Source organism: Amblyomma americanum, unplaced genomic scaffold, assembly GCF_052857255.1.
Source record: "Amblyomma americanum isolate KBUSLIRL-KWMA unplaced genomic scaffold, ASM5285725v1 scaffold_49, whole genome shotgun sequence".
NCBI classification, from domain to species: Eukaryota; Metazoa; Arthropoda; class Arachnida; order Ixodida; family Ixodidae; genus Amblyomma; species Amblyomma americanum.
Genome location: NW_027526521.1, coordinates 76056 through 100686, shown reverse-complemented (window position 1 = coordinate 100686; position 24631 = coordinate 76056). Strand labels below are relative to the sequence as shown.

Genomic DNA, 24631 nt, shown 5'->3' with positions numbered 1-24631 from the left:
GAAGGTCAGTGATGGTAATATTTTCCAATGATGCTGTTGTTTTCTCCTTGCCTTGTTTGGTTCCCGGTTTTTTCTCTTTTTATATTTCTGCTGCTTTATAAATAACTTCTTTTACAACAGATTAATTGACGTATTGTTCTCTCATTGGTCAGCACCACAAAGTTAAGAAATTATAAAAACATTCCGCTATGCACCTTGGTTTCGGTGACTGTTGTCTTCCTTCACACACACACACACACACACACACACACACACACACACACACACACACACACACACACACACACACACACACACACACACACACACACACACACACACACACACTCTACGTCATTTGTACGTACTGCATAAACTGGATTAATTCGTTATTACAAAAAGAGGCTGGCACGAATGCCTGTTTATAGAATTAAAAAAATGGGAGGGAGGGGGGCATAACCATTATAAGAAGTTGCGTTGTTCTCTGCAGCTGTTATTCTTTTGGTGTGGTATTTATTGTGTGCTATTGTATAAAAGGCGCTACATGACTAGTCATGCAACCCTTTTTGCATTTTTGTTTGCATTTGGCTTCAGTTGAAACTTTTGTCATTTACTGTCTATCTGCGCAGGTTTCTGGAGTTCCCGGCGTAGTCGGCTGTCTGGAAGGGTCTTACGTCGAAATTCAGTGCCCCAGCAACAAAGTAGCAGCAACCTACTGCAATGGGCACCACCACTTATCGCTGACGCTGCGGGCGGTCTGCGACAACAAGCGTCGGTTTGTTGACACTTGTGTGGGTTGTTCAAGCAGGATCCATGACTCGAGGGTCTTCAGAAAGTCTTCGCTCCTCAGAAAGCTGCCGGCAGTATGTCAAGCGGGCAAGTATGATGTTTTGGGGGACGCAGCATACCCGGTACGTCAGTACTTGCTGACACCATTCCGCGATTATGGGGGACTTTCGAAGCAGCACAGGGATTTTAACGCCAAAATTTCCGCAACCAGGGTTCTAATTGAAAACGCTTTCGGAATTCTCAAAAAACGATTCCGGCAAATTATTTATCTGGAGCTTCGCACTGTCAACTGGCTGAACAAATTCATTACGGTATGCTGCATCCTCCATAACTTGTGCATTGACTCGGGAGACATACTGCCAGATGAGCCAGAAGACTTGCCCGCGGATGTGCAGTGGGTGCGCGCAGCAGAGGATGCTGACAGCGAACAGGAAACTGCTGAAGAAACGGCCTTAAGAAAGTTAGGAGAACTTAAGCGCGAGAAAGTCTTCGAAGAAATGATGGGAGGCAGAAAGTGATGCGCTGCATGCGAAGAACAAGATGTCCAAATTTAGCCCACACGCCAAGAAAAAAGTGAACTTATGTGTATAGAAGTGCAGTTATTGCAGTTTTTCAATTGTTTCGTGTGATAGCCCTTTAGACGCCCACTAAAAGATTTTCATTCGTACATAGCCGTGTTCGATTATCAATTTGGTCAAAGGCAGCAACCTTTGTATCATGTATCGAAACACTCTCTATTTCATTTTGCAAAAAATTTATTTGCCTTCACTACATGTCTTCATCCAGAACTCCAAGCACACGTTTCAATAATTCCATTTTTTCTTCATGGCGCCGCGCTCGCTCCTTGCGCGCTTCTTCTTTGAAGGCTTTTTTCTCTTCCCGCTGTCGCCTTTTTTCCGCTTCTCCCTCACTCCCTTTCTGCTACTTTTTCTCCATTAAAGCTTCCATTTGCTCAAAAAATGCTTTCATCTCTAGCATCCTAGCACTGTTTGTCCTTGGTGTAGCAGCTTTTTTTCTCTTCCTTCGGCTGTAGATGCGCCCGCTGGGGAGCAAGCATCATCTTTATCAGTGTTAGGCAGTTCATCTTGGGTGCTGCTGTCTTGAGTGCTGCTGTCTTGGGTGCTGCTTCCTTGGGTGCTTTCAGTGTCGTTTCGTTTAAATTTTCTGTAGATAATTCCGCTGCGGTCTCTAATTTCCTCAGGGTCTAAGCTATCATCAAGCCATCTAATTTTCGTGAGCTCATCCTCGAAAGGAAGGTCGCAGGGAGAGTTTCCGGATTTTCGGTTGTGCTGGCTGGTCGCACTTTTTCTTTTTAGAATGGTTTTGTACCATGTGCAGCACTGTTCTCCCGTCCTAATTATGCCTAATGTTTCTGAAATCTTTTTTCCGATGGCAGAAAACATTTTTTTTGTTTTTGAATTTTTCCATAGGTCCGACCTGAGGGAAATATTGCTCGTAATAATCCAACATTATTCTTCTTTAACCGCTTGTCCACTCGCAACCTTGAGATGGAAAGAAAATAAGAAATGCATGCGTGAAAAACTGCGAAATGTACGAGATGTTGAAGCAACCAGAAGCGGAAACAGATAAAATTAATTCCAAGCCCTGCACTACGCGTCCGTCATAGCCTATGTATCGCTTCGGGCCAGGATATTGCACCTCCTAGTTTGTTTTTTTTTTACAGTTCAATCTGTACAGTTTTGTTAGGTCTAATATACACTGATTAAATTAGTTGATAATGTTTGTGCGTATATTTTCATTTACCCGAAACGAACGAAACCCCTTTGTACGAACACTGCACGGAGAAAGCGCGGCTCAACCGCAAGAACATAGAAAACAATGCAAGCTGGACAATAAAAAGGAACGAAATAAAGGAAAAGCTGCACCAGGATGTACATATTTCGAAACCTTTCCTAAAAGAGCCTGATCGGCTTCCGAGGACGGGTCACAAGAGTAATTGGGAAACGCTTTGTACCCTTTTTTTTCGTGCGAAATAATGTGTGCATACTCACCGCGATTACTGTTTCTTTCACTTCCCCCAGCCACTTCTGTAAAACATTCAATACACGTATATTGTGCGTGCAAAGCAAGAGAGTAGTTGCAAACTTAACTGCGTATATTGTTTTACTGATTAAAAAAGCTCGCCAGAATTACCTTGACTGGGAAGCCCTTCTCTTTTGTCGACCTCACTACAGCTGCTTGCGTGAGCTGAAATGTACAAAACAATTTTAATGAAACCGTAGTACGACTTCCTGATACAAATGATGTAGTGGACTGAATGACTACGTGCAAACTACTCGCGAAAACATGCAACGTGCATCGATCTTATGATAAACTCAAAGTCGTGCAGTTACAGCTCTGCTCAGGAAGAATGAAAATGGTGAACCGCGACTGTTTTCTACAATAAAAGTGTCAAAGAACTCTTACCGTGCGTGTCCGCGCTCGGCTGTGCAAAAATGGCGGACACCACAGCATAAACTTCAGGCGTCACCTCCATCTCGAAAGGCAGCGGGTGTAGTCTTCACCTCTTGCAGCAACGGTCGAAAAGCAGACGACGACGCGCGCGAAAAGCGCGGGCAAGCGCAAGGAATGCCGGGTACTTTCTCCAGCAGTTCGCGAGCGCCACCTACATGCTCTGGCCAGAGCAAGTGTACTCCAATCGCAATTTCAGGTATCGCGCTCTCCGCCGGATTCAGGCGCTCTGTCACGGAGCGTGCAGACCGCTCCGGGCTTGCGATTGGAATTCACCATTAATGTCATACTGGGAACCTTACTACGGGATTTTGCTCCATCGAAAGACGACTTCTCATTTGGGTTGGAAACACTCGAGGGAGACTCGTCTTTCCTCCTCCTCCACCGTGTCAGCTGCTGCTTCGAGAGCTTCTATTTGCCCTTACGGACCGCTGTTCGTCCAGATGTTAACGTCGTCTGCGTACTGAGTAAGACAGATGTTTACAATGGAGTTGAGACTGTCTGAAAGCTTATTTAAAGCCAGGTTGAAGAAGGTGGACAGGCGTCCCCTTGTGGTGTTCCTGTGTTGCCGAGCCTGATTGGGTTGGATATCAGAGGGGAAATGGCGATCTCTACCATTCTTTTTTTAGGAAGGCGTTAACGTAAAAGGAAGGCGTTAACGTAACACAAACCTCGCTATGACAAAATAGCGGATATAAAGAAAGAATAATCGTTCCCCTCGGAAGCTCTCATATAAGATCATATATCCTGTACCTCGTGATCATAATCTCAGGTGCCGTGTGCAGTAAAGTCTCCGTTTTCGTGACAATTAAAACCGCATGGCGATGCGTTTGGCATGCTTGACGGTATATCGGCGTCCAGCTGATTTCACAAGGCCAAGCGGCTGTAAACGTAATCTCACAGGAATTTCCGCTGACCGATAAGGCGGCATCGGGTGCACAGGGCAGCCTTCGGTCTGGCGCACGCATTCACCGAAAGACACTGTTTTCGTACAATAGTGCATTGTGCGGGAAAGCCAAACAAACCGTGTGCTCGCGACTAAATGTCAGGCACGCGCGCCATTTAACAACGGCACGTGTCAGCTTCGGCGCTCACAAAACGAAGCTAAATATCCCGAATACATCTCTCCCCCTACTCCGCGCCATTTTTCCTCCAAGACTCGTTTTCCAGACCCTGACCCTATACGGGACGCCGAGAACACGGTCGTGAGTTTGCAACACTTACATATTTGGCTGGTGTCTGCATTTTTGGCGTCGTGGTTGGAGCTCGGCGCGTGTGTTGAACAGAACCTCAAAGCACTTCGGCAGCAGGCTAAAATCCTGTTATATATTGTCCGCTGTGTACGCTGTTAGATGTGGGGCTTCAACCCAATAGCAGGCCACCGGTGTTGGGGGATTGCGCTTCGATCCCACCGCTGCCACCAGTTGTTAGATGCGGGCCCCTGGTTCGCCTGTGCCGTCTCTCGCCAAGGTCGGTGTCCCCGGGTTCCGGATCTGGAGACTGCTGTAGTGGGGTTGACGAAGAGATGAGAGGGTCTTCGAGGTGAAGAGACTGAAGGGTTTATTTACATTTATACAAAGTTCGAAAAAGTGAATCGGGAGCTGGTTGATCACACGCCAGATTGGTGCTTAAATAGGGTCCGCTGTCCCCAGGTCCCTAGTTGGGGAATCTAGTTCATTAAAAATGCGTCGATTCACTGTGATGTAGATCACGTGTCCAGTCTTCCGGGTCCGCCCCCAGCCACACACTCTTGCCACTTCTGGCAGATTAGGGTCCGCGCTGTCCAGGCTTCAGTGATGAATAGCCTGAAGGGGGTCCCATGGCCGCGTCGAAGGTCAGTCACCTGCACTTCACAGCGGTAACGTGGGAGCGAAAGGATCCCACCGCAGTTCGCAGAAGCTTTCACGTGAAGCGTGGGACCGAAAGGCTACCACTGCAGTTTGCAGAAGGTTCCACGTATAAGGAAAAGCACAGTCTAAGACGAAGTTGTTTTCGAAGCACGAGGATTCCGGCAACGTTGGCTTAGTCAAACCCGGCCGCATTAGTCACGGCTCATTTGCAGTCCCGCCGCTCGCCGGCTCCCCCGTCGTCCCCTCCGGGAGAAACATGTCCCGGGTGGGTCCGGCGTTGAGAACAAAAGACAGGTTCACCAAAGCCGTTCTCAGACAGCGGAGGGCCGTTTCACCCCGTAAACAGCAGGGGGGGTGGGGGGGGAAGGACCCTTGTGAACGCCACCACCTGCACTCGTGGCGCCGCAACCACATCGACGGCCCTTTGAAGCTTCTGTCGATTGATGATTCCCAGTGGCTTGAATATTCTTGGCATGTTGGCGTCTCCAAACGTAACAGCTCCTCCGCGGCCAGGACAATCTCGATCGGCCAGTGGTCACAATCACTGGTCGAGGAGAGATGACTTGAGTTGTAGCGTGGGAGGCCCTTCTTCATCTTGCCTGCAAGCACAGAGTAGTGTCCTAAACCTCGGACAACGGAGGCATTAGTCGAAATCAGCCACTCAACATGGCGCCACTCCCTAGGCAGTGCACGAAATTCACCCGAGAGCCGCCAGGCTGTTATGCAATACTACTGCATTGTCAATGTAAACGTAAGCACAAAATTTTGTAGCTGACAGCAATAATCTCGGCTACTAAGAACAGCTTCCATGTCTGCCAAATTCGCTGCCAAAGCCCCTATTCGCCGAACACGGCTTGAAGAGAGGTGGCAAATTTGGAAGCAAAAGAAAAAGGATAATAGGACACCACTCCAAAACAAAGCTAACTAGTACCTAAAAAAATACGAAAAGGCACCGAATTGCCACCGAACGGATACCTCAATTATAGGAATAACCTGCTCAATCCGTCGGCATTTCCATGACATTTGCCCCTTTTGTATCGCACAGAAAAGTTATATCGCTGGAGGGCTAGACTCCATCGAAGCAAGCGGCCATTCTTGGGCGACATTTGACGCAGCCACGTAAGCGGACAATGATCTGTCTCGAAAGTAAATTTCGCCCCGTAAACATAACAGGCTAGCTTCTGTGCGGCCCAAACCAGACAAGCGCATTCCTTTTCCGAAGCGCTGTAGGCTTCTTCCCTTACGGTTAACTTCCTGCTGGCATAAAGGATAGGGTGCTCCTCATTGTCGTCTCCGACTTGGCTTAATACGACCCCCATACCCCGGTCGCTGGCGTCACACTGGACCACGAATTCCTTGCTGTAGTCCGGCGCGCGTAACACGGCCCGCGAAACCAGCACGCTCTTCAAGCTCTGAAACGAAATTTCTTTTGCTGCGTCCCAGATAACGCTATTCGGCTTTTCTTTGCGAAACGCATCGGTCAAAGGACTTGCTAGCTGTGAATAGTTGGGTATGTACCTTTGGTAGTATCCCACAAGACCGAGAAATGAACGTACATCCGTCTTAGTTCGGGGCTGCGGGAATTCAGCGATAGGGGCTATCTCGAGGTCTGACGGCCTTGTGACATTCCGTGTATGCTACGAGGATCCACGTTCGACGGCGCGGCGTAGACGGAGACCCGTGACAGCGGCATCATCAATTACCCAGCCATGCTCTTTGAGTGACGACCAGAAAAACCGGACCCGCCGCCGCCCCGGGGAAACAGGCTTTATCCTCCCCAATTTCCGGGCCACTGGGACAACATTCTTTCCCTCCCCCCCCCTTTGTCGTGGGCTATCGCCGGGAAGGCACCCACAGCTTCCCAGAAGGGCCGTGACGGACACCTGTCATGGCGGACAGGCAGTACTCGCCAAGAATGTGGAAAGACAGGCGCTAGTGAATTAGCTCCGAAGAGAGAGCCTGTGTATACTCTCACTTGAGAGAGAGTGGTGGCGTTTTTGTTGTTTATTTAGTTTGTATTGTTAACAGACTCTGGGTTCGAGGCTAAGCCCAACCCAAGGGGGTTGTCCCCATCTCGCATGTTATTTTGGATTGGAGAATTGATGCTTTGGGCGGGCCACTGGAAATGACCGCCCTTAGTCCTTTGTTAATCAAGTGCTTAAAAGCACATGTAAACGGATGCAGTCCAGTCTGAGCTGGGGCTCCATGCTTAGCATGTAATGTGATGCTACTTAGGCACTAACCTGCCCGGTCGATGAGTAAAGTAGTGCAAAGTTTGTTCTGTTGTAAAATTATGCTCTGCTGTCATCATCTACAAGCTCGCCTCCTGTTCATCTTCCAAGCCGAACGACACTAGAGGAAGGGTTTGTGAACCATCCTCGAAGAAATGGACGACTATTGAAATTCTACTGCATACACGCTCAGGACGACATCGTTAGCGAAGAGGGCCTTCAGCGCCGAAGCCCGACGGCGTGCAGCTTCTGCCAGCAACCGCTCCAGCCCAACTCCGGAGCCACTCCATCGCCCCCATGAAGTCATCGGCACGTAAGCTCGGACGCCCCAGCCTCTGATGTATAACCTTAATCATGTGTAATCATTGAATATACCTGTTTGTTTAAACTGAGCCATACGGTGTCTCTTTGCCTCTCCGTCCCGTGTGGACCTGCGCATTATGGGGGTCATCACAGCCTCCTCGTCCCCATCACTTGTACAGAAAGCTGCTACAGCTGTTCTCCGCAGAAGTCTGCTGCCTCACTTCGTTCGCTTAATCTTTGAATAGCAAAATCGGCTAGCTAACCCAGCGCCGCTAAACACAGGTACTCATATGGGCACAAATTCACGTACTTTCATTGCCTCTGCAATGCGTTAGCTACACTATCGCGAATGAGACAAACGTTTGGTATCTAACTATGCCCCCCCCCCCCCCAGCAAAACTTGTCTTCCGGTATTTGCTAAAGATACAAAGCGAAACGTGTGCTCAAAATTCAAACACAAAGAAATTTACTTGCTCGGGACGGTTCTACATAAGCAAACAGCTCATCGTCTACTCGGGAACTGTCTTCGCGAAACTCCTGTGAGTGCCGTTATCACTCGGTAGCATCCCAAATTAACACATGTCCTTTCTTACTGAATGGCACGATAACCTTGATCTAACTGTTAAGAAAACAGCAACACCTGATCAAATCCAAATCTTTAACGTTAAACAAAGTAGCATTTCCTTCCCTGTTTTTACACGCACACACAAAAAGAGGAATAAAAAGAACAGCAACTTCGAATTGCTAAGCGGGATCAAACATGGCTCACCACCCCCGCGTCGAAAGGATTAGTCCTTCAGCCGCGCCCGCCGGGGTCGCGCACTGACTGATTGTACGACTGTCAACTCGTGACAAAGGGCAACTGAAAGAAGACATTCCTGATCGCTACTGTCATCTCTATGGCCCTTCGACGCGCTCAAAAGGCCCTGGTAGCCCATGCAGTGCCGATTACCGATTCCGGGCGACGGACAGCGACCGGAGCGAGAAGCTGCTCTCTGTTCTCGCCCCAAGCAAGCCCGCCTACCCTTTCGCCCTGCGCGCTTCCTCGAATACAGTGCGGAAAGTGTAGGAGGCATCCTTCTCCAGAGCGCGCGCTGAAGATGCCTGCGTGCGCGGTCTCTGTTTCTCCACCCCTGCGCTCGCATGCGCCGGGTGTCCCGCGATCTAGCGCCTTCTGATCTTTCGGGCAGATTTCCTTTCTTCCTGACAGCCTTTCTGTCAGGTCGCGGTGGTCTGGGTCGTCCCGTAAGCCAATGCCCCCTAGAAAAACTCGCTCCTGTCCTGCTTGCAAGATGCGCCTTTCTCTTTCTGTCACTGCGGTCATCTTTAGAAGCACCTGCACGTGCCGCCTGACAAGTAACTTTAGCTGCAAGTTTACAAGGCTCAATGCGGGGAGGCTTTTCTTTCCCTTCTGCCGCGCTTTTATCTGTGCTAACGTTAGCACCTGTTATCGCCCCTGAATTTAGGGCTTGGCATTTCAACCGTTTTTCCTTGGTCCGTGCCCGCTTCCTGTCTTTACGCCTAGACACTTCCGTTTGCGTCCCCTGATCACAACTAGATTCATCTAGTTTTTCTGCTCGGAGACCATTATCTAATTGCAAACTGGCCGCTTTGCCTTCGCAGGTCAGTGTCAGCTCCACACTGCTGACAGACGGACCTTCCGCTGCCCCCGAGTTGGGCAGTTTGCTTTCCTGAAGGCAGTCCTCCACCGACCGCTTATCGGTCTGAGCGCTTACCCCTGAAACGCCCTGCTCGTCTGCAATTGAGCTTCCGTCATCTGTCTCAGCGTAGCTTTCGATACTGCGTTTCGACGCACTTACAGCTCCACAATCTTCATGCAGGTTATGCGCTGTTTCACAATACTGTTTTACGTCGTCACGGCTGTCCAACTGGAACGATCCGGCCTGACTCACTTTCTCTGGAGCCTTGGCTCTCGAGATCTCATCTTCCAGTTTCTTTATCTCATACGCGAGCTGTGACCTTCTGAGCTCCCATTTCTTTTTCTCTGCCGCTAGCCTTTGTTCCTCTATGTTTCTCCGCTCATCTTCCTTTTTCTTTATCTTAGCTTCCTTTTTCTTTCGCTCAGCTTTGAGGAGTTCCCACGTATCGGTAATTATTCCTTCCTCGGCGGTTTCCAAGAGCAATTTGCAAATGTCCGTCTTTTTATCTAACCCCTACATCTACACCCAAGTCTTCGCACAATGACAGCATATCTGACCTTAGTAACTTCATTAGGTCCATGTTTGCTGCTCTGAGCCTTGACTTTGCTGAACAACTGTTGACGTGAGCTACACGCACTCAGACTCACTGATCAACTTCCCTCGATTCCCAGCAGTTCAATGTATTTACCCAAACAATTGAAGCCTGGCGAATCTCAAGCAAAGTTCAAGCACTCACCCGCGGAAGCAACACCACGCCGCATGGTCGATCCAACCGCTGCCAACCAGTTGTTAGATGTGGGGCTTCAACCCAGTAGCAGGCCACCGGGGTTGGGGGATTGCGCTTCGATCCCACCGCTGCCACCAGTTGTTAGATGCGGGCCCCTGGTTCGCCTGTGCCGTCTCTCGCCAAGGTCGGTGTCCCCGGGTTCCGGATCTGGAGACTGCTGTAGTGGGGTTGACGAAGAGATGAGAGGGTCTTCGAGGTGAAGAAGAGACTGAAGGGTTTATTTACATTTATACAAAGTTCGAAAAAGTTAATCGGGAGCTGGCTGATCACACGCCAGATCGGTGCTTAAATAGGGTCCGCTGTCAGGTCCCTAGTTGGGGAATCTAGTTCATTAAAAATGCGTCGAATCACTGTGATGTAGATCACGTGTCCAGTCTTCCGGGTCCGCCCCCAGCCACACACTCATGGCACTTCTGGCATACTAGGGTCCGCGCTGTCCAGGTTTCAGTGATGAATAGCCCGAAGGGGGTCCCATGGCCACTTCGAAGGTCAGTCACCTGCACTTCACAGCGGTAACGTGAGAGCGAAAGGATCCCACCGCAGTTCGCAGAAGCTTTCACGTGGATCGTGGGACCGAAAGGCTACCACTGCAGTTTGCAGAAGGTTCCACGTATAAGGAAAAGCACAGTCTAAGACGAAGTTGTTTTCGAAGCACGAGAATTCCGGCGACGTTGGCTTAGTCAAACCCGGCCGCATTTGTCACGGCTCATTTGCAGTCCCGCCGCTCGCCGGCTCCCCCATCATCCCCTCCGAGAGAAACATGTCCCGGGTGGGTCCGGCGTTGAGAACAAAAGACAGGTTCACCAAAGCCGTTCTCAGACAGCGGAGGGCCGTTCCACCCCGTAAACAGCAGGGGGGGAGGACCCTTGTAAACGCCACTACCTGCACTCGTGGCGCCGCAACCACATCGACGGCCCTTTGAAGCTTCTGTCGATTCAGTGGCTTGAATATTCTTGGCCTGTTGGCGTCTCCAAACGTAGCAGCGCTATGACAGGTAAGCCTGCTAGCGCTCCCCGCCCCCTCCCCAAATTCTAAAATAGGGTCAGGTCTCCTTTCTTCCTAAATATTAGCAACTCCGATTTTTTGGGTGCGCACTGGATCGAGCCCACAACTATTAACTTGTTGTTGCACGGTATACGCCTCACACTGTAGTCTTTCCTGCATGCTACCAACTGACCCTCAGGGAGGTCCAAATCGTAATGTTGTCAGCATACAGCGCGTGCTTGACACCCTGTACGCTGTCCAGTCTGCTCGGTAGTCCTCTTAGGGCAATGTTGAGGAGCAAAAGGGACAGCACTGGCCCCTGCGGTACGCCTCAACTTCCCAGTTTCGTATAGTAGGACTTTACGTCTTTGATACTGCGCCTAACTCTTCGGTTCGAGAGAAATTCTTTTATATACTTATACATCCTTATACCACAATTGCAGTCCTGTAAATGTTTGAGTATTATAACATGTTTGACATTATGAAAGGCAACTTGAGGCCAAATGCTAGAATTGCCCTGGTCTGATAGCCTCTACGTTTGTCGATGATTTCTTTTTTAGCTGTGAAAGTACGTCTTGAGTCGAATGGCTTCTGTCTGATCCCGAATATCGTGTTTGGAACGATGCCTCTTTTATCTAAATGTCTGTAAATTTTGTTATATTCGCCGGACGGCCGTAATGCGCGAACCTATGCTGCAAGGCGCGTTTCATTCTTGTCGCCTCCCAAGCAAAGTCGACCACATATCTAGGAAGGGTCGCGCACAAGTCTTACGAAATCTACTCTTTGACCCCTCGCACAGTGTGACGTACCTTATTCGTTTCAGATATTGAAGGACCTGGGCGGTTGAAAAGCTGCGTCATGTTTTCTGTAAACATATCGACGCTCTCATTTGGCCGCTGCGCTCGGGTGTGCAATGCAAGTTCAGCTCGCTCCCTCAGTTCGTCGCTGCCGAAGGTGTCGAGCAACTGGGGCCGGAAATCTCGCCAGGAGGGGATGGCGGACTCGTGGTTTTCAAACCACATCTTGCCGGTGTCTTCGAGGGCAAAATATACATTACTTAGCTTACGGTCCTCGTCCCACAGGTTAAATGTAGCAACCCGGTCGTAGCTGGCCAACCAATCCTCCATGCCTTCAAACTTGTCGCCATGAACCGAAGCGCGAGTGCGAGGCGCATGGAGACGCAGTGGTGTGCAACTAAAAGAATTCTGGATAGTGTGTCTTGCAGCAGTGGACGTCACTGTGCGGGGTGGTGTCGTCAGAGGCCGGAACTCAGGACCCAAGCCTCGCAAGCGGCGGCTTGCGTTGTGGACAGGTGGTGTTCACGGGGTGTAGCTGGTCGTCAGAGGCTCCAGGGAGCTCTTCGTATATCCGGAAAACGCCCAGCACCTCCACCAAAATGTCGCCGAGAGCAGGTAGAGCATTAGTAGAAAGGGCAGAGAGGTACAGCAGTACTTCCACAGCAGGCACATTGCCAACCCACGCTCGAGCAGGGAAGAGCGAAGAAGACCAGCGGGTGCTCGTCGCACCTCACGGCGGAGCCAGTAAATGGCCAACAGTGTGACAATATTACTTCTTCCATCAACCTGCCGGTGCACGACGTTAGCGATATTGGTCTCAACTTCTCGATACTGGTCTCTTAACCTGGTTTCAGAATAAACAGATCTCCTCCCGCCTTCCAGTCCTGAGGAATTGTTCCTTAAGACTAGCATTTCTTAAAGTCACTGATAGCCTCCACTGACTCGTCCAAGTTAGCTAGCATTCATTTGGTAGTAACCCGATAGCCATGTCAGGGCAGGTATCCCTCCTTATGTCCAGGAGTGCGGCACGCACCTCCGAGGTAGTGATCTCCTTGTTCATTTCCTCATTCTGTGTGCCCGCGTAGTCTCCATTTCCTTACCAACAGCCTCCGATTGTATGTACTATCTCCTTTTAAGTTCTGTAATGAGGTCCATTTCGCTCTCCTCGAAGTTGTGTATGGCCTTCAACCGATTTGCTTTGTTCTCTGTTTTGCTCTATCCTGTGTCTAGCCGTCATCTCAATACAGACTAGGTTATCTTGAGGTTAACTCTGCCATTGACAGAGTCGCAGATGTTGTGACAATAACTATTGCCCAAATTCGACGCATACTGCTCCATGTGCTCCGTAAGCACCGCTTTTGTTTCAAGGCGAAAGCGTTTCTTGGCTCATGAGTTGCGTGGACGCAAGTTGTAGACTGAGGCTGTCCACAAAAGTGTTCGCACTTGTATGGCCATAAAATAAGAAGAAAAGAAAATTGGGGTCTACATGGGAATCGAACCCGGGCCGCCGCCGTCTTCACCAACTTCCGCTAAAAGTTATGCGTCTTTCGTTTTCTCAAAACCAGCGAAAGATTCAGACTGCGTTCATTTTGAGGAAAGAAAAGACGCGTAACTGGCTCCCCTGGGTCAGTGGACACCTCGATCGCGCTTTGAGATACGTGGCGGTGGTGTCCACCTGCAAAAAACTATGCTCTGGCACAATACTTCATGCTTAGCAATGCTAAACCGCCCGTCATTTTGGTTTAACTTAACACGACGTCACGGTTGCTAAGTTTTGGAACAAGAAAGATCGGACGGACAAGATGCTTTCGCACAAATAAACACCGAAAACAGAAAGCCGAATTTAAAAAAGAAACTTTCAGGCGAACTTCGGTGGAACGTTTGAATGCGAGGTGGTACACTTACGTTCGTCGTATACTTAGGTTCGTTATATCCAAAGTTCACCGACTAAAGTTCGTTTTATTCCGGGTAGCATAATAAGGTTCGTTGTGCCACGCGACACGCGTGACGGCGATCGCCATTTCCGCTTGCGACCCTAACATTTATAACGCATTAATAAAAACCGAAATGTCCAACCCCTACTTATAATGCTTAAAAAGCCGCGCACAAAGCGCCCGAGAGTAGGGAACATACATGGGCGCCACATGTAGGCTTCCTAGCCTAAGAAGCCTTTCGAAGAGGTTGGTGGTGTGTTATGAGGTAGTCACCCGATCATAGGGAAAAGCTGGGCGTACTCACGTGATGCCGGGCCAGCGCGCGCCCCACCCGAAGACGACAAAGGTAGCGCGAGGCATATGCAAATGGTGGCCACGTGGAATCTTCTTTTCCCTTTATTGAGTACAGGTGAATAGCAACCTCTGCCTAACGATTCTTGGCCGATTCACCAGTGTGGGTATGTGTCATCTTTTGAAAGGCTTACAACAACTACAACGTGGAAGCTTTAGCATAACCACAGATTCCCAACCGGAAAACGGATATATAAACAGCTGTGCTGTGAAACACGCTGAAAACCGGACCGAACTACTAAATAAGAGCGTGTTGTCGGGCAAGTTGGCTTTGCATGATATAGAAGAAGTTAGCGCAAAACTTAGACGAAGACAGAGAAGAAACACACGAGACGACAGACGAGCGCTGTCGTCTCGTGTGTTTCTTCTCTGTCTTCGTCTAAGTTTTGCGCTAACTTCTTCTATATCGAACTACTAAAGGGGCGCGTGGACTCGGAGCCAGAGGCTGGCGGAAGAAGAGGACCTTCGAAGGCTGGAGCCAAAGGCGCGCGATAGAAGAAGAAGACGAAGACCATGCTGCTGGACGCGTTCAGTTGGGACCGGGATGACGCTGGCGACCAGGGTCAGCACTAGCCAACGAGAATGGCGGGGCGCGCCGTTTCCTGTGGAGGGTGACGAGTCAGAGGAAGGCATAGAGTCGACCATGACGCCCCTTGACGAAGAGCACCGCCCTGTCGAAGCGTGCCAGGTCTCCAAGGGGGCCATGCGAGGCATCCAGAACACGGACCCGCTGTGGTTTGGCGAGCTGACGCTGGACCCGCTGTCCGTCAAGCAGCCGAGGTCCCCACAGGAGGTCTGCGGGCTAACCGGCCAGAGGAAGGCCGCCAGAGTCGAACCGGATCGAGAAGAGTGGCGAATACGTGTTCCAGAACCAGACGGCGCTCTCGTCGTTCAGCTCTGGCGGCACACCCTTCTTCGAGCCACAGTACTTCAACCGGTGAGCTGCCATTAATGCGAGGGGGTTAGTAGCCCGTCTCGAAAAAAAATTGTCCGGTGTCGGCTTTGGCTCCGGCGACTGTTTGAAGCCTCGCATCAGGAGCTGCCGGTTGGTCTGGCCTCTCCGACAACCTAGGTGGGCCATTTAGTTCACGTGGCCTTGTGGTGTCATCACAATCTGCCCGCTGGATTGTGAGCAAACTAACGACCGTTGCAGGAAGCCGTTAAATTAATGATTGGCCCCGAGAAGTTGCTAGGTAAGAGCAACCTAGGCCCTTAAAGCAACACCAGTGGCAGCAGCTTCCCTCGCAGTGTGGTGGCGTATCACTTAACCGCTGCACTATTGCTTCAGGAGTGGTACGAAGATTTGGTTTGGTTTATGATGGTGTAGCGTCCCAAAGCGACTAAGGCAATGAGGGATGCCGTAGTAAAGGGATCTGAACATTTGGACCACCTGGGGTTCTCTTACGTGCACTGACATCGCACAGTACACGGGCCTCTAGAATTCCGCCTCCATATTAAGTCCACTGCCGGGGCCGGATCGAACACGCGTCTTTCGGGTCAGTAGCCGAACGCCATAACCACTGAGCCACCGCGGCTGCTTAGTGGTACGAACACTCCCAGCGACCTATGAATGTAAAGTCAACCATTACGAACTCCGCATATATGGGCATTAACCCATTAACGCTATTGCGTCATACCCGTAAAGCGGAGCTTAAGTGCCCCCCCCCCCATTTTTCTTTTTTTTTTCTTTCTGCCTATTGCTTTCGCCAGTCCTGCCTCGTTTCTCCTGTAGTGTTGCTTTTCACCCTTCATCCTGTCCGTGTGCATGCTCATGCTCCCTGCCTTTTCTCTGTGCAGAGGCGGCTTCCAACTCCTTTTCGGCCGTCGAGACCCTAGCTCGCCAAGAGAGCTTCGCCAACGTGGAACCGGCAGCCTTTTGGACTGTGGTGGCGCTGACGGCGCCACTGCGCATGCTCAATAACTATGATATCGGTTTCTTATGACTAAGTTATGGAGGTAGTATGAAGAGAATGTTCTTAATTTTCGTACAACTGCTGCACGGCTGCTTGGCGACGCTTATCGTGGTTATTATTGGTGATCTGCCGAAGTTGTCAACTTCACTGAGAAATAATAATGCACTCCTCAAGATTTTTGATCAAGCTTTTTCTCAAATGTTTTAGCGTCAGAGCCCTGTACAGTGACGTAGTCCGGGCACGCGGGTTCCATAGGTATTGATGAACTTGATGCGGTTTCTTATTATCAATGTTCTTGCTGTTTGCGGTTACCCGTGCAATTTTGTATTTTTGTAAGTCTTGAGGCTTCATTTAAATAATTATCCGACATGCACCTCATGATTTCCCCTGCGAGATTTTTTCATGCTCTATCTAATGCAACCACTGTATTTCTTATAACTCAATTCGTACCGACGTTATCGTGATATCAAGCTCGTGATCACACGAAACCGCAAACACTGTCATACAATGATTACGCATTATTACCGGGTGTAATACTGCGGACGTCTGTACTGCACCTTAGTCGTCACAAAAAATTCGTAAACTTGCGGCAGCCAGAAACCGAGAAGGTTGCCGTGCGATGGACAATAGTTAATGTTCGTGGATGGTTTCTCAGGGTCGTCTAAACTACAATAAATTATCTGCCGTCACTATGAGGCCGACTTCTACTAATAGCATCATAAAAAAACGCCTAAAGACGGAACGCAATGGCGACATCAAGACTATTTGCAAATGTCCCCGGTTATCGGGCAGTCTTCCATGCTAAGAAAATATGCGCATTCTCTCGAAGACCTGCACCAGAACTGACCGCTTCGTTGCAAAATTGCAAATTACTTCCTAACTGAAAGCTGGCTTCTTAGACCATATAACTGATGGCGTAACTAGTCACCGGTGATCCTATATGATCAATGGGAACGATAAGGAAAGTGTTAATTCGGCTTCTAATAAAGATTAACCGGGATGCAAAAAAAGAGGGAGGGGAGACTTTTACCCGATAACGAAGGGCTCTACTATACGTCGCGGTTCGAGATACGTATCTTGCACCTCCATTGCGGCCTGTAAAAGGAGTGATAGTAAATCGTGGAAGATGGTCCACATTTATTGGAGGAGGCCCGGTAGCCGGGGTTGGTGAGCCGGCGGAACGGTCTGTCGGCGATGCTGGCCGGCCGGTTACCGAATGGGTTGTGTTCTGCGCGAGCGAGGTGGCGCTCCAAGCTTCACCTTCGTCGTAAGTGACGCTGGCGATACCAGCGCCGCTACAGTAGCTCTGCTGCGAGCTGGGCCCTACCGGGTCCGCGTTTACATCGCCTGTACCCTCCCGCGCCAGTCGTTGCACGCCCAGTCTCTAGTCCGCATTTGAAGAAAGCGCGCTCTGGACACGTCGCACCATGCTATCGTGCACAAACAAGCGAGCGAAGCTTCTAGTGTACTATCCCTTGGTCATTACAGCGCACTCCGCATACCAAAGCATACCGTGCAGATCAAGTGCTACTGTATTAAGTGCTTGACACGGCAGCACTTTCAGAAAAATGTGCACCGCAAGTCATTCGAGGCTAGACAGACTCTCATGAAATGAAATAAAAATTGGTTGTTGGGGGAACGAAATGGCGCGATATCTGTCTCACATCTTGGCGGACACCTGAACCGCGCCGTCAGTGAAGGTTGATAAAGAGGGACTGAGAGAAGAATTGAAGAAAGAGGTGCCGTAGTCGAGGGTTCCGTAATAATGTAGACCACCTGGGGATCTTTAAGTGCACTTACATCGCACAGCACACGGGTGCCTTTGCGTTTCGCCTCCGTCGAAACGCGGCCGCTGCGGTCTGGTTCGAACCCAGGAAATGCGTACACTGGTATTTCTGTCGCCGCGTCTAGGCCGGCCGTGTTCTCACCTCAGCTCAGCGGTGGCTCCGACAAGAGCCATGGGGGGCGACACTGATTATGGTGTCCTGAACTGATAGCTTTCGAGCGCTCTAGACCGTTCTGCAATGAGACCTGGCCTTCGGCTTGTCGCGACCGAACAGATACCGCTCTTTTTTTAAATGCCTAGTTCTTTCGAAACATCGGCCTCCAGCGCGAAGCATGGATGGATGGATGGATGGGTGGGTGGGTGGGTGGGTGGGTGGGTGGGTGGGTGGGTGGATGGATGAGTGGATGGGTGTATTGATGGATGGAAGGATGGATGGATGAATGGATGGGTAGGTGGGTGGGTGGGTGGGTGGGTGGGTGGGTGGGTGGGTGGGTGGGTGGGTGGATGGGTGGGTGGGTGGGGGCATGTATAGATGGATGGATGGATGGATGGATGGATGGATGGATGGATGGATGGATGGATGGATGGATGGATGGATGGATGGAGGCCGAACCCTGTAAACCGACCGTTGTGCAAGCCACCTATCCATGACCTGTGAAATTTTACTCTTGCCTTGCTTTTAACCACCAATCAGATAACCTTCGCTTGGTTACTTCTACTTGTTTAAAATGTACTTTCCCTTCACTGTCCTTAAACCCCAATGCTTTGGATAAATCAGCCCCGCTGTTTTACACTGTAGGGTGAGGCCGGCCTCCAGCTCGAAGCGCCCTCACGCGCTCTGGGTCGCGTGGGTGCTTTCCACCAATCCCAATGCAGCGCCGCTACGCCGGCACGGACACCCGGTTGCAGGAGGCAAAGCGGCGAGTTGTGCACAGTGTTTCGATAATATTATACTCGATTTCCGCACAAGTTTCAAGCCAACGAAGTTCATAAGTGTGTGCCGGAGTATCGGAACGTTTCTTCGCGCTGCGTAGCAGCATTCCACTCTAGCCACCATAACCGCGCCAACCTCAATATTATTCGGAAAGGCTTAGCACAAGACACCACCTTTGCGGCTCCTTTTCGGTGCTTGTGCAAATACAGTTCATATATGTTCATCAGTGCATGCAGCATAAAAGAATGTGCATATGCACGGCGAAAGTACAATGTTCTCGTGACCCATAGTGGCAATGCCAGCTGCCAAGCTCCAAGGTCATATTACGGTGAATTGCAGAGCTCTTAGTGAGTGCATATGTCCGCGCAACGAGCACTTTTTTGCCAGCGAACGCTCTGAAAATTAAATACGGACGTCCTTTGACGAAAAGATATATAGTGTGGAATAAATATAATGCGCGTACTTTGCTGCCACTAGGCGTCAACGGAAGGCTTTTGGTTCTGTTTACGTCACATGACTGCTTTGAGAACACCTCGCGTATAGACGCTTTACAGCGGCGTATCATGGGGGCTGCCATCTTTGATCACGTGAGCACGCCGCCATTACACGCCTCCTGACTGCTCGGCGCGCGCCTCATCGCGACGGCTGCTGCGCCTGACGGTTCGGTTCTTGCCGGCTGTGTTTTGGCTGATTCGGTTGTAAAGGAGTGGTTAGACGACACTATGGTTTGTCCAAAGATTCGAAGGACATGTGAGAACCCTCATTTGATTACATGCGTGAAATCATGATCGGGCTTCAAGTCGCGGACAGCCGCTCGGCTCTCGCCTCTTCGAGCCAACGAATGGATCGTCTGAATGTTTGTCTTTGCATCCGCGGGAAGCCTTGCTGAATATTTTTTATTGTTATTATCTAAAACGCCAAGGTTTAACGCCCCCGCGGCAGCGCAAGTCGTTGTCGTGTTTTGTACTTGCATGCAGACACCGCTCTAAAATGATCACATATGCACACTGTACGCATTTGTTTACAACCTGTTAACTGTGCGTAGGAAACCTGAAAAATTTTCTGCAGGCTTGTTAAACACAGACACAAAATGTTAACTATCATGGTGCCAGTACCATGCATCAAGCAGCCTCCACGACCTGGCGTGCAATCGTTTCTAGGTATTCAGCGCTATAATTGTTATAACGCGCTCACACTACGCGAAGTTCACATTTATGTCAGCCTCACATATAAAATTGTGGTATGATACACGCTCGATATGCGGACATGATGCCCGAGGTCTCGTTGGTGATAAGTAATCAGCTTCACTCTTAGCGCTAGCCTGCGGAGTTACTTTTAGGGACGGTGTCGCATGGACCGCGATTAAGTGACAACCACCCAGCATAGCAACCGTAACGCAAACGCTTTATTTCGAATATGGTCCACGAAAGCTGCGCTACTCGGAGTTAAGTTCAACAGTAGCACCAAGAAGGCATGTAATACACTGTAAGCGTTGTCCGCTCGCATGGCTGTACTCTGCACACTCTGTATGCAGCAGCGGTATAGCGTAAGTCTTCCTTTTTTTCCGTTCCTATTTCGGCCTCGGGCGCTCTTGTTATAATTGCCGCACGCCTTAACTTACGATCACTGGAGGTCTCGCTACACACGCAGACAACTGCACACCAACTGAAAGCACGAAGTGACGGTTTCGGTGCCGGAACAGCCTGTTCATGCGGTAATGTTGTGCACTTACCCTCGCAGAGTTTCTAACATCGAAGCCTTTCTTTCTATATTGGCTATCAAGCGCCGGCGAACGTGTTTGTTGCGTTCGCCCGTTCGGAAAGGGCGCATGGCGAACGCGCGCACATGGGAAGCATGTCAGTATGCAGCTCGGTTACGTTAAGCTCTCAAACGATCGCATCCCGCCCCTTTAACTCTCTGTCGCAATACTTGTAATCCACAACACAGCATGTATTTCATCTCGCTTTCCCCATCATCGCAGGAAGAAAACTTCGGCAGCCACCCGCGATATTTTCGTTACTGCGTCGAGGCGCGCACGCTGGCAACCAACTCGCCCAACAATTCACGCTTCTGGCAACATACGTGGCCCGTAACGGCGCCGTGTTCCAAGCGCTTCTGTGGCGCTATCTGGTATCAACGGGAAGAACTTCGAGCTGTAAACGTTCTATTCAGCTTAGCGGCGCCGTCTACTCTTCGCATCCGATCTGCGCTTCTGAGCGCGGCTGGTCTTGCTCGCTCCCCGTCAGTCCGGCCTCGGTCAGAGGAAAGTGACCAGTCGACGACACCGTGAAGCGGAGAAGCCTAGCGCATATGCCACGTCAGCGCACGCGACTGTTGCGGCTGGTCTTGTTCATGCTCTTGCCACTGTTGCTGATAATTCTCGCACAGCGGTTTTGTATCGAGAGCTACACTATGCTACCAGTCGAACATTTCGCTGTACATGGGAGAGGACAGTTGTGCGCATGCGCCGTTACCATGGCAAACGAATAGGAGCAAAGTGCGGTGTGCCCTTCGCCGTCGCCGCGGCTGCGCGCCCGCTCCAGCGTCAAAGCCGAGCCTGATGTCACGCGGATGAGCAGTTGTGCGCATGCGCCGATACTATGGTGACCATAGAGACCCCACAGCTGCGCCACGTTCTTCGTAGCCGCCTCGCCGCACGCCGCTCTATCACCCTAACTCCGCGTCTCATGCGCAGGATTGCGTATAAAAGGCCGAGATGTAGTGGGCGTCTGTATCACAACGTTTGACATGCATGCAGAGGAGTGTCCAGCCGCTGATAAACGGCGGTATAGACAAGAGAAGATTAACTCTCCTGATCCTGAGGTTGTCGCCTGGCAATGGCTTGAACCAAATAAGAACGCTAGAGTCTGTGTGTACGTGAAACAAGGTATCTCCGCTGTCAGACATCTCCCTTCGATCGCGGGGAATAATGGTGACGCCTGCTGTGTTCGGCTTCTGAAAAGCGGCATTATCATCCAAAGGAGTCTACGTGGCATCGGGAACATCTGTCAAGGAGACGATTGATGCAGTTGCGACGTGTATACCAGCCTACGACATGGTTTCACAGTTGTGTGTGACTTTCGGTGATTTAAACAGGAAACACGACTCTTTTACTCAGTGTATGAAAGAAAATTTTGACTTCAACTTAGCTTCGGATCCTCACGTCCAGATTACACAATGGGGAACTACTATAGAGCTTGTATACTAAAGAGGCTCTACCACATCGAAATACTGTATCGACCAAGTTGAGACCGCTGCATGCTACTTCATAGATCATCGGGCAGTTTGTCAAACAAAAAGAAAAAAGATGTGTATACCCAATGTCTCTCATTGCTCAACATATAGTGACCACAACAAGCTCAGCCAGGGAAACGTGCCTCTCGCTATGTATATATCCTGGCATAGCCGAGCTAAGCCACTGCCAATTTTTACTGTCAGTGGCGCACTGCGCACGTGTTCTTTGAAGTAGGTAGGCAAGTAACAACTAACGACTTTATTTCTGAGGGATTTTAGGGAGTGGCTAGAATCATACGGCCGCACGCCCTTGCGCCACGGCGGCCTCCGCAATGTCACCGTCCTCTCGAGCGGCGACTTCCGAGCTATGCAGCAGTGTTTACCACTGTTCAGTTGTGGTGTCTGTTGGGTGTGTGAAGGTTAGGTTTTGACATTTCCAAAGGGGGTGCGTTAGTGTGGCTGATTGTGAGCAGAATTACTGTTTAATCCTCCTGTTGGTGCGGCTTTTCCTCTATGCATCCAACTTCGCACCATAAATAGAAAAAAAAAGGGCTGCGAAATCACTACACTGTCCGTCATTGAAATGCGATGGCAGTAATAGTTAATAGGCTCTCACCACGGAGTCTACAACGCAGACACACACCTATTTCGTTGACTAACCAAGCGATGTTCCACAAACCAGTGCTTTGCATTCAGGCATCTCAAACAAATGCGCTGTGCAAAGCGAGCGGCCGTTTCCTACCGAGCGCTCTGATGCGTGAGTGTACTGCTACAGCACGTACTGTCAGGTACAAAAGTTCCAGGACGCGAGAAAAAGCTATTAGACGCACTGAAACCATATCTGCAAACGAGCACCTAATTTTTTTTCTGAAAGAGGCAGTGGTGGCCCATTGCCCGAGCAACTGATCGGGTCGATGAGTGCGTGCAAATGAGCATTTTTGGCCATAATAACAGGGCTCAGGAGAGTATTCGGGTCAAAAGGTTGCACTGGAATATGCTACGCAAGTTGTAAGAAAGCTGTTAGGAAGGAACACTGCGCAGAATAAACGCTACAGAAGAGAACCAACCCGCATGAGTGCACCGACTGTTCATAAGGCGCCGACTTTATCGGCAGGTTAGCTGCGAAAGATAGTCTACTTTAGAGTAACTACCTCTGATTCACTGTTTAAACTATCTCTGGTACCACTCTGTCAAGGTAGAACACCAATTTTTTTTTAATTCCTCGCGGCAGATGCAGTTTTTTTTTTCCTCGAAACGGCGCGCCGCCGCATTGCGCTCAATGCAACTGAACGGGAGAGTGAGACCCAACATGCCCCCGCCGGGAGCGGTGTCTTCACCCTGAAAGTGGCGCTGGCCCATCGTGGCACCCTAGAGAAACCCTAAAATATAAAGAAAGAATTTTGGCACATAATTTTTCGAAGGAGGATAGACCGCGGCTACTTCAATTGCTTTACTTCAGCAAAGAGAGTGGGAAAGAGCAGAGAAGGTTCCTAGTGGCACGTCAACAGGACCAGATATGGTATTCCGATTATGTTAATAAAGAAGCTATGGCCAAAATCCAAGTAAACATTAATACGGGTAGTGAATAAAATGTCAGTGGATGGGAAAGTCCCCGATGAATGGCGATTAAGTACAATGAAAATGATATATAAAGGAAAGGGGGACAAAGCTGACGTAAGTAAATACCGTCCCATAACAGTGACATCTGTGGTTTACAGGGTGGTGATGCTGATTATAAAGGACAGATTGCAGCCTTAGGTGTATATCGAGGGGGTGCTAGGGGAGCTCGAAAATGGTTTCCGGAAACAAAGGAGGTTGGAGGACAATCTGTTTTCATTGACGCAGTGTATAGAGATTGCTGAAGAGGAACACAGGTCCCTATGGCTAGCATTTCTGGATGCCAGGGGAGCCTACGACAACGTTATTCAAGAGTTTTTGTGAGACATACTGGGCACATCAGATGTGGCAGATGGAGTAATTAATCTTTTAAGAGGTGTGTGTGTGTGTGTGTGTGTGTGTGTGTGTGTGTGTGTGTGTGTGTGTGTGTGTGTGTGTGTGTGTGTGTGTGTGTGTGTGTGTGTGTGTGTGTGTGTGTGTGTGTGTGTGTGTGTGTGTGTGTGTGTGTGTGTGTGTGTGTGTGTGTGTGTGTGTGTGTGTGTGTGTGTGTGTGTGTGTGTGTGTGTGTGTGTGTGTGTGTGCGTGCGTGCGTGCGTGCGTGCGTGCGTGCGTGCGTGCGCGCGCGCGCGCGCGCGCAAAATGTAAATCAGTGCTCATAAAATGGAAAAAAATGTATCAGGGCCTGTAAAATACAGCGGGGGCTTAGGCAAGGATGTCCTCTGTCTCCTTTGTTGTTCATGTTGTACCTGCAAGGATTGGAGACCAAGCCAGAGAGGAGCGGACTGGGCTTCAACCTTTCATTTTTCAAGCAAGAAGAATGGATTAAACAGTCATTGCTGGGACTAATATACGCGGATGATATAGTGCTAATGGCTGACAACAAGAAAGACTTGCAGAAGTTGATAGACATATGTGGTACAGAGGGAGATAGGTTAGGTTTCAAGTTTAGTAAGGAAAAATCTGCAGTCATGATAGTCATGATATTAAATGATGAGGGCGGCGAGCATAG

The 24631-nt window shown here is 49.9% G+C and overlaps 1 protein-coding gene across 1 annotated transcript; it reads left to right on the top strand.

Moving 5' to 3' along the window:
* Positions 1–14668: 14668 nt before the first annotated feature.
* On the top strand, positions 14669–16204 carry LOC144112079 (importin-7-like). Its single transcript, XM_077645154.1, has 2 exons — positions 14669–15075; positions 15936–16204. The coding sequence occupies exons 1-2, from the start codon at positions 14683–14685 to the stop codon at positions 15972–15974; spliced, it is 432 nt and encodes a 143-aa protein (XP_077501280.1). The 5' UTR covers positions 14669–14682; the 3' UTR covers positions 15975–16204.
* The last annotated feature ends 8427 nt before the right edge of the window (positions 16205–24631 follow it).

Bases quoted from the DNA above. Each gene is read 5' to 3' on its own strand.
- LOC144112079 (XM_077645154.1), top strand. From the start codon at position 14,683: ATGACGCTGGCGACCAGGGTCAGCACTAGCCAACGAGAATGGCGGGGC. The intron at 15,076-15,935 runs GTGAGCTGCCAT...TTCTCTGTGCAG, and splicing joins GAGCCACAGTACTTCAACCG to AGGCGGCTTCCAACTCCTTT.